The sequence below is a fragment of the Eucyclogobius newberryi genome, unplaced genomic scaffold (genome assembly GCF_026437365.1).
Source record: "Eucyclogobius newberryi isolate DKJ021-1_F unplaced genomic scaffold, fEucNew1.0.hap1 SCAF_26, whole genome shotgun sequence".
Lineage (NCBI taxonomy): Eukaryota > Metazoa > Chordata > Actinopteri > Gobiiformes > Gobiidae > Eucyclogobius > Eucyclogobius newberryi.
Genome location: NW_027315901.1, coordinates 658,170 through 666,969, shown reverse-complemented (window position 1 = coordinate 666,969; position 8,800 = coordinate 658,170). Strand labels below are relative to the sequence as shown.

General features: G+C 55.2%; 1 protein-coding gene across 1 annotated transcript in view; it reads right to left on the bottom strand.

Moving 5' to 3' along the window:
• Positions 1-483: 483 nt before the first annotated feature.
• Positions 484-8,800, bottom strand: part of LOC140372580 (uncharacterized) — a 99,374-nt gene continuing 91,057 nt past the window's right edge. Inside the window, exons 26-27 of the mRNA XM_072459717.1 lie at positions 7,928-8,016; positions 484-1,845 (exon numbers count right to left, since the gene is read on the bottom strand). Coding sequence (XP_072315818.1) covers positions 7,933-8,016 — 84 coding nt within the window. The 3' untranslated portion in view covers positions 484-1,845; positions 7,928-7,932. The remainder of the gene's footprint in view (positions 1,846-7,927; positions 8,017-8,800) is intronic.

Sequence of the window (8,800 nt, the reverse complement as noted above, 5' to 3'; positions counted from 1 at the left end):
TTTAGTCCTGGTTTAGACCTGGTTTAGTCCAGGTTTAGTCCTGGTTTAGTCCTGGTTTAGTCCTGGTTTAGACCTGGTTTAGTCCTGGTTTAGTCCTGGTTTAGTCCTGGTTTAGACCTGGTTTAGTCCTGGTTTAGTCCTGGTTTAGTCCTGGTTTATTCCTGGTTTAGACCTGGTTTAGTCCTGGTTTAGTCCTGGTTTAAACCTGGTTTAGTCCTGGTTTAGTCCTGGTTTAGTCCTGGTTTAGTCCAGGTTTAGTCCTGGTTTAGTCCTGGTTTAGTCCTGGTTTAGACCTGGTTTAGTCCTGGTTTAGTCCTGGTTTAGTCCTGGTTTTGACCTAGTTTAGTCCTGGTTTAGTCCTGGTTTAGTCCTGGTTTAGACCTGGTTTAGTCCTGGTTTAGTCCTGGTTTAGTCCTGGTTTATTCCTGGTTTAGACCTGGTTTAGTCCTGGTTTAGTCCTGGTTTAGACCTGGTTTAGTTCTGGACTGAATGAAATAAAAGAAAAACCATGTGATTTGTGTAAAAAGAGTAAACTCTGGATAAATTGGATGTAAACTGAACATTGCACATTCGACCCACAAACATTTTACAATTTTTACAGAATTAAACGTTTCTAAATCATTTTGCGTTGCTACGGCAGCGTTGCTACGGCAGCGTTGCTATGGCAGCGTCGCTACGGCAGCGTTGCTATGGCAGCGTTGCTATGGCAGCGTCGCTACGGCAGCGTTGCTATGGCAGCGTTGCTATGGCAGCGTCGCTACGGCAGCGTTGCTATGGCAGCGTTGCTACGGCAGCGTCGCTACGGCAGCGTTGCTATGGCAGCGTCGCTATGGCAGCGTCGCTCGGCAGCGTTGCTATGGCAGCGTTGCTACGGCAGCGTCGCTACGGCAGCGTTGCTATGGCAGCGTCGCTATGGCAGCGTTGCTACGGCAGCGTCGCTACGGCAGCGTTGCTACGGCAGCGTCGCTACGGCAGCGTTGCTATGGCAGCGTTGCTATGGCAGCGTCGCTACGGCAGCGTCGCTACGGCAGCGTTGCTATGGCAGCGTCGCTACGGCAGCGTCGCTACGGCAGCGTCGCTATGGCAGCGTCGCTACGGCAGCGTTGCTATGGCAGCGTTGCTATGGCAGCGTTGCTACGGCAGCGTCGCTATGGCAGCGTTGCTATGGCGGCGTTGCTATGGCATCGTTGCTATGGCGGCGTTGCTATGGCATCGTTGCTATGGCAGCGTTGCTATGGCGGCGTTGCTATGGCATCGTTGCTATGGCAGCGTTGCTATGGCAGCGTTGCTATGGCGGCGTTGCTATGGCATCGTTGCTATGGCAGCGTTGCTATGGCAGCGTTGCTATGGCGGCGTTGCTATGGCATCGTTGCTATGGCAGCGTTGCTATAGCAGCGTCTGATTAAAGTCTAAACTGCAAAAAAGGAAAATCTCAAATGTCAAAAAGATGAAACTAAATGTGTTTTTTAGACGTTTCAATATTAGAATAATAAAGATCTAAATCTGGTTCTAAAGATGTTACAATGAGTCAAATAAGATGTAAAAGCTTCATATTTACACTTTGTGTTGTGGAGATTCCTTCTTTGCAGTTTTTATATCATTCTATTCTTTTTCCTTTTTCTGTTTTTTTTCAACCCCAAAAGAAACGGCAGAGATTTTGTGCAAAAGATTTAAATGTTCTATAAATTCATATCTACATCCCAAAGCTCCGCCCACATTCATGAAGCGTGGCTCCGCCCACATTCATGAAGCGTGGCTCCGCCCACATTCATGAAGCGTGGCTCCGCCCACATTCATGAAGCGTGGCTCCGCCCACATTCATGAAGCGTGGCTCCGCCCACATTCCTGCAGAAGAGAAAACGTTCTTTAAACTCTTATTCAACAGTCCAGGGGTCAGAGGCTTCAACAGTCCAGGGGTCAGAGGCTTCAACAGTCCAGGGGTCAGAGGCTTCAACAGTCCAGGGGTCAGAGGCTTCAACAGTCCAGGGGTCAGAGGCTTCAACAGTCCAAGGGTCAGAGGCTTCAACAGTCCAGGGGTCAGAGGCTTCAACAGTCCAGGGGTCAGAGGCTTCAACAGTCCAGGGGTCAAGCTTCAACAGTCCAGGGGTCAGAGGCTTCTACAGTCCAGGGGTCAGAGGCTTCAACAGTCCAAGGGTCAGAGGCTTCAACAGTCCAGGGGTCAGAGGCTTCTACAGTCCAGGGGTCAGAGGCTTCAACAGTCCAAGGGTCAGAGGCTTCAACAGTCCAGGGGTCAGAGGCTTCAACAGTCCAGGGGTCAGAGGCTTCAACAGTCCAAGGGTCAGAGGCTTCAACAGTCCAGGGGTCAGAGGCTTCAACAGTCCAGGGGTCAGAGGCTTCAACAGTCCAGGGGTCAGAGGCTTCTACAGTCCAGGGGTCAGAGGCTTCTACAGTCCAGGGGTCAGAGGCTTCAACAGTCCAGGGGTCAGAGGCTTCAACAGTCCAAGGGTCAGAGGCTTCAACAGTCCAGGGGTCAGAGGCTTCAACAGTCCAGGGGTCAGAGGCTTCAACAGTCCAGGGGTCAGAGGCTTCAACAGTCCAGGGGTCAGAGGCTTCAACAGTCCAGGGGTCAGAGGCTTCAACAGTCCAGGGGTCAGAGGCTTCAACAGTCCAGGGGTCAGAGGCTTCAACAGTCCAGGGGTCAGAGGCTTCAACAGTCCAGGGGTCAGAGGCTTCAACAGTCCAGGGGTCAGAGGCTTCTACAGTCCAGGGGTCAGAGGCTTCAACAGTCCAGGGGTCAGAGGCTTCAACAGTCCAGGGGTCAGAGGCTTCAACAGTCCAGGGGTCAGAGTCTTCAACAGTCCAAGGGTCAGAGGCTTCAACAGTCCAGGGGTCAGAGGCTTCAACAGTCCAGGGGTCAGAGGCTTCTACAGTCCAGGGGTCAGAGGCTTCAACAGTCCAAGGGTCAGAGGCTTCAACAGTCCAGGGGTCAGAGGCTTCAACAGTCCAGGGGTCAGAGGCTTCAACAGTCCAGGGGTCAGAGGCTTCAACAGTCCAGGGGTCAGAGGCTTCTACAGTCCAGGGGTCAGAGGCTTCAACAGTCCAAGGGTCAGAGGCTTCAACAGTCCAGGGGTCAGAGGCTTCTACAGTCCAGGGGTCAGAGGCTTCAACAGTCCAAGGGTCAGAGGCTTCAACAGTCCAGGGGTCAGAGGCTTCAACAGTCCAGGGGTCAGAGGCTTCAACAGTCCAAGGGTCAGAGGCTTCAACAGTCCAGGGGTCAGATGCTTCAACAGTCCAAGGGTCAGAGGCTTCAACAGTCCAGGGGTCAGAGGCTTCAACAGTCCAAGGGTCAGAGGCTTCAACAGTCCAGGGGTCAGAGGCTTCAACAGTCCAGGGGTCAGAGGCTTCAACAGTCCAGGGGTCAGAGGCTTCTACAGTCCAGGGGTCAGAGGCTTCTACAGTCCAGGGGTCAGAGGCTTCAACAGTCCAGGGGTCAGAGGCTTCAACAGTCCAAGGGTCAGAGGCTTCAACAGTCCAGGGGTCAGAGGCTTCAACAGTCCAAGGGTCAGAGGCTTCAACAGTCCAGGGGTCAGAGGCTTCAACAGTCCAAGGGTCAGAGGCTTCAACAGTCCAGGGGTCAGAGGCTTCAACAGTCCAGGGGTCAGAGGCTTCAACAGTCCAGGGGTCAGAGGCTTCAACAGTCCAGGGGTCAGAGGCTTCAACAGTCCAGGGGTCAGAGGCTTCAACAGTCCAGGGGTCAGAGGCTTCAACAGTCCAGGGGTCAGAGGCTTCTACAGTCCAGGGGTCAGAGGCTTCAACAGTCCAGGGGTCAGAGGCTTCAACAGTCCAGGGGTCAGAGGCTTCAACACTCCAGGGGTCAGAGGCTTCAACAGTCCAGGGGTCAGAGGCTTCAACAGTCCAGGGGTCAGAGGCTTCAACAGTCCAGGGGTCAGAGGCTTCAACAGTCCAGGGGTCAGAGGCTTCAACAGTCCAGGGGTCAGAGGCTTCAACAGTCCAGGGGTCAGAGGCTTCAACAGTCCAGGGGTCAGAGGCTTCAACAGTCCAAGGGTCAGAGGCTTCAACAGTCCAGGGGTCAGAGGCTTCAACAGTCCAAGGGTCAGAGGCTTCAACAGTCCAGGGGTCAGAGGCTTCAACAGTCCAGGGGTCAGAGGCTTCAACAGTCCAGGGGTCAGAGGCTTCAACAGTCCAGGGGTCAGAGGCTTCTACAGTCCAGGGGTCAGAGGCTTCAACAGTCCAGGGGTCAGAGGCTTCAACAGTCCAAGGGTCAGAGGCTTCAACAGTCCAGGGGTCAGAGGCTTCAACAGTCCAAGGGTCAGAGGCTTCAACAGTCCAGGGGTCAGAGGCTTCAACAGTCCAGGGGTCAGAGGCTTCAACAGTCCAAGGGTCAGAGGCTTCAACAGTCCAGGGGTCAGAGGCTTCAACAGTCCAAGGGTCAGAGGCTTCAACAGTCCAGGGGTCAGAGGCTTCAACAGTCCAAGGGTCAGAGGCTTCAACAGTCCAGGGGTCAGAGGCTTCAACAGTCCAAGGGTCAGAGGCTTCAACAGTCCAGGGGTCAGAGGCTTCAACAGTCCAAGGGTCAGAGGCTTCAACAGTCCAGGGGTCAGAGGCTTCGACAGTCCAGGGGTCAGAGGCTTCAACAGTCCAGGGGTCAGAGGCTTCAACAGTCCAGGGGTCAGAGGCTTCAACAGTCCAGGGGTCAGAGGCTTCAACAGTCCAGGGGTCAAGCTTCAACAGTCCAGGGGTCAGAGGCTTCAACAGTCCAGGGGTCAAGCTTCAACAGTCCAGGGGTCAGAGGCTTCAACAGTCCAGGGGTCAGAGGCTTCAACAGTCCAAGGGTCAGAGGCTTCAACAGTCCAGGGGTCAGAGGCTTCAACAGTCCAAGGGTCAGAGGCTTCAACAGTCCAAGGGTCAGAGGCTTCAACAGTCCAGGGGTCAGAGGCTTCAACAGTCCAGGGGTCAGAGGCTTCAACAGTCCAGGGGTCAGAGGCTTCAACAGTCCAGGGGTCAGAGGCTTCAACAGTCCAGGGGTCAGAGGCTTCAACAGTCCAGGGGTCAGAGGCTTCAACAGTCCAGGGGTCAAGCTTCAACAGTCCAGGGGTCAGAGGCTTCAACAGTCCAGGGGTCAGAGGCTTCAACAGTCCAAGGGTCAGAGGCTTAAACAGTCCAGGGGTCAGAGGCTTCAACAGTCCAAGGGTCAGAGGCTTCAACAGTCCAGGGGTCAGAGGCTTCAACAGTCCAAGGGTCAGAGGCTTCTACAGTCCAGGGGTCAGAGGCTTCAACAGTCCAGGGGTAAGAGGCTTCAACAGTCCAAGGGTCAAGCTTCAACAGTCCAGGGGTCAGAGGCTTCAACAGTCCAGGGGTCAGAGGCTTCAACAGTCCAGGGGTCAGAGGCTTCAACAGTCCAGGGGTCAGAGGCTTCAACAGTCCAGGGGTCAGAGGCTTCAACAGTCCAAGGGTCAGAGGCTTCTACAGTCCAGGGGTCAGAGGCTTCAACAGTCCAAGGGTCAGAGGCTTCAACAGTCCAGGGGTCAGAGGCTTCAACAGTCCAGGGGTCAGAGGCTTCAACAGTCCAGGTGTCAGAGGCTTCAACAGTCCAGGGGTCAGAGGCTTCAACAGTCCAGGGGTCAGAGGCTTCAACAGTCCAGGGGTCAAGCTTCAACAGTCCAGGGGTCAGAGGCTTCAACAGTCCAGGGGTCAGAGGCTTCAACAGTCCAGGGGTCAGAGGCTTCAACAGTCCAGGGGTCAGAGGCTTCAACAGTCCAAGGGTCAGAGGCTTCAACAGTCCAAGGGTCAGAGGCTTCAACAGTCCAGGGGTCAGAGGCTTCAACAGTCCAGGGGTCAGAGGCTTCAACAGTCCAGGGGTCAGAGGCTTCAACAGTCCAGGGGTCAGAGGCTTCAACAGTCCAGGGGTCAGAGGCTTCTACAGTCCAGGGGTCAGAGGCTTCAACAGTCCAGGGGTCAGAGGCTTCAACAGTCCAGGGGTCAGAGGCTTCAACAGTCCAGGGGTCAGAGGCTTCAACAGTCCAGGGGTCAGAGGCTTCAACAGTCCAGGGGTCAGAGGCTTCAACAGTCCAGGGGTCAAGCTTCAACAGTCCAGGGGTCAGAGGCTTCAACAGTCCAAGGGTCAGAGGCTTCAACAGTCCAGGGGTCAGAGGCTTCAACAGTCCAAGGGTCAGAGGCTTCAACAGTCCAAGGGTCAGAGGCTTCAACAGTCCAGGGGTCAGAGGCTTCAACAGTCCAGGGGTCAGAGGCTTCAACAGTCCAGGGGTCAGAGGCTTCAACAGTCCAGGGGTCAGAGGCTTCAACAGTCCAGGGGTCAGAGGCTTCAACAGTCCAGGGGTCAGAGGCTTCAACAGTCCAGGGGTCAAGCTTCAACAGTCCAGGGGTCAGAGGCTTCAACAGTCCAGGGGTCAGAGGCTTCAACAGTCCAAGGGTCAGAGGCTTAAACAGTCCAGGGGTCAGAGGCTTCAACAGTCCAAGGGTCAGAGGCTTCAACAGTCCAGGGGTCAGAGGCTTCAACAGTCCAAGGGTCAGAGGCTTCTACAGTCCAGGGGTCAGAGGCTTCAACAGTCCAGGGGTCAGAGGCTTCAACAGTCCAAGGGTCAAGCTTCAACAGTCCAGGGGTCAGAGGCTTCAACAGTCCAGGGGTCAGAGGCTTCAACAGTCCAGGGGTCAGAGGCTTCAACAGTCCAGGGGTCAGAGGCTTCAACAGTCCAGGGGTCAGAGGCTTCAACAGTCCAAGGGTCAGAGGCTTCTACAGTCCAGGGGTCAGAGGCTTCAACAGTCCAAGGGTCAGAGGCTTCAACAGTCCAGGGGTCAGAGGCTTCAACAGTCCAGGGGTCAGAGGCTTCAACAGTCCAGGTGTCAGAGGCTTCAACAGTCCAGGGGTCAGAGGCTTCAACAGTCCAGGGGTCAGAGGCTTCAACAGTCCAGGGGTCAAGCTTCAACAGTCCAGGGGTCAGAGGCTTCAACAGTCCAGGGGTCAGAGGCTTCAACAGTCCAGGGGTCAGAGGCTTCAACAGTCCAGGGGTCAGAGGCTTCAACAGTCCAAGGGTCAGAGGCTTCAACAGTCCAAGGGTCAGAGGCTTCAACAGTCCAGGGGTCAGAGGCTTCAACAGTCCAGGGGTCAGAGGCTTCAACAGTCCAGGGGTCAGAGGCTTCAACAGTCCAGGGGTCAGAGGCTTCAACAGTCCAGGGGTCAGAGGCTTCTACAGTCCAGGGGTCAGAGGCTTCAACAGTCCAGGGGTCAGAGGCTTCAACAGTCCAGGGGTCAGAGGCTTCAACAGTCCAGGGGTCAGAGGCTTCAACAGTCCAGGGGTCAGAGGCTTCAACAGTCCAGGGGTCAGAGGCTTCAACAGTCCAGGGGTCAGAGGCTTCAACAGTCCAGGGGTCAGAGGCTTCAACAGTCCAGGGGTCAGAGGCTTCAACAGTCCAGGGGTCAGAGGCTTCAACAGTCCAGGGGTCAGAGGCTTCAACAGTCCAGGGGTCAAGCTTCAACAGTCCAGGGGTCAGAGGCTTCTACAGTCCAGGGGTCAGAGGCTTCAACAGTCCAAGGGTCAGAGGCTTCAACAGTCCAGGGGTCAGAGGCTTCAACAGTCCAGGGGTCAAGCTTCAACAGTCCAGGGGTCAGAGGCTTCTACAGTCCAGGGGTCAAGCTTCAACAGTCCAGGGGTCAGAGGCTTCAACAGTCCAGGGGTCAGAGGCTTCAACAGTCCAGGGGTCAGAGGCTTCAACAGTCCAGGGGTCAGAGGCTTCAACAGTCCAGGGGTCAGAGGCTTCAACAGTCCAGGGGTCAGAGGCTTCAACAGTCCAGGGGTCAGAGGCTTCAACAGTCCAGGGCCGCCCTGACCGCTCTGACCATCGATGTACTATTTTTTATGTTTTTCAGATTTCACACTGTTCCCTCAGTCTGCCCTGGATGCTAACCTGGCAGAAGTTAAAATCGTACCGTGTCTAGCTCTTCTTTGTGGAGGTCGCCACGACGTCAGAGCTGCGCTGAGAAGACGGCAGGTCCACAGCGCCCTCTGCCTGAGACATCTGCAACAACACAACACACAACACACAACAGACAACACACGACACGTCAAAAAGTGCAAAGAAAAGTCTAAATCTGCTCTTTGTAACAGCTAAAGAACATGCAAGAGAAAAGACGATTCTGCAGAAGACACTGGAGTTCAGGCGCTCAGAGCGACGTGCATCACAGACACTGGAGTTCAGGCGCTCAGAGCGACGTGCATCACAGACACTGGAGTTCAGGCGCTCAGAGCGACGTGCATCACAGACACTGGAGTTCAGGCGCTCAGAGCGACGTGCATCACAGACACTGGAGTTCAGGCGCTCAGAGCGACGTGCATCACAGACACTGGAGTTCAGGCGCTCAGAGCGACGTGCATCACAGACACTGGAGTTCAGGCGCTCAGAGCGACGTGCATCACAGACACTGGAGTTCAGGCGCTCAGAGCGACGTGCATCACAGACACTGGAGTTCAGGCGCTCAGAGCGACGTGCATCACAGACACTGGAGTTCAGGCGCTCAGAGCGACGTGCATCACAGACACTGGAGTTCAGGCGCTCAGAGCGACGTGCATCACAGACACTGGAGTTCAGGCGCTCAGAGCGACGTGCATCACAGACACTGGAGTTCAGGCGCTCAGAGCGACGTGCATCACAGACACTGGAGTTCAGGCGCTCAGAGCGACGTGCATCACAGACACTGGAGTTCAGGCGCTCAGAGCGACGTGCATCACAGACACTGGAGTTCAGGCGCTCAGAGCGACGTGCATCACAGACACTGGAGTTCAGGCGCTCAGAGCGACGTGCA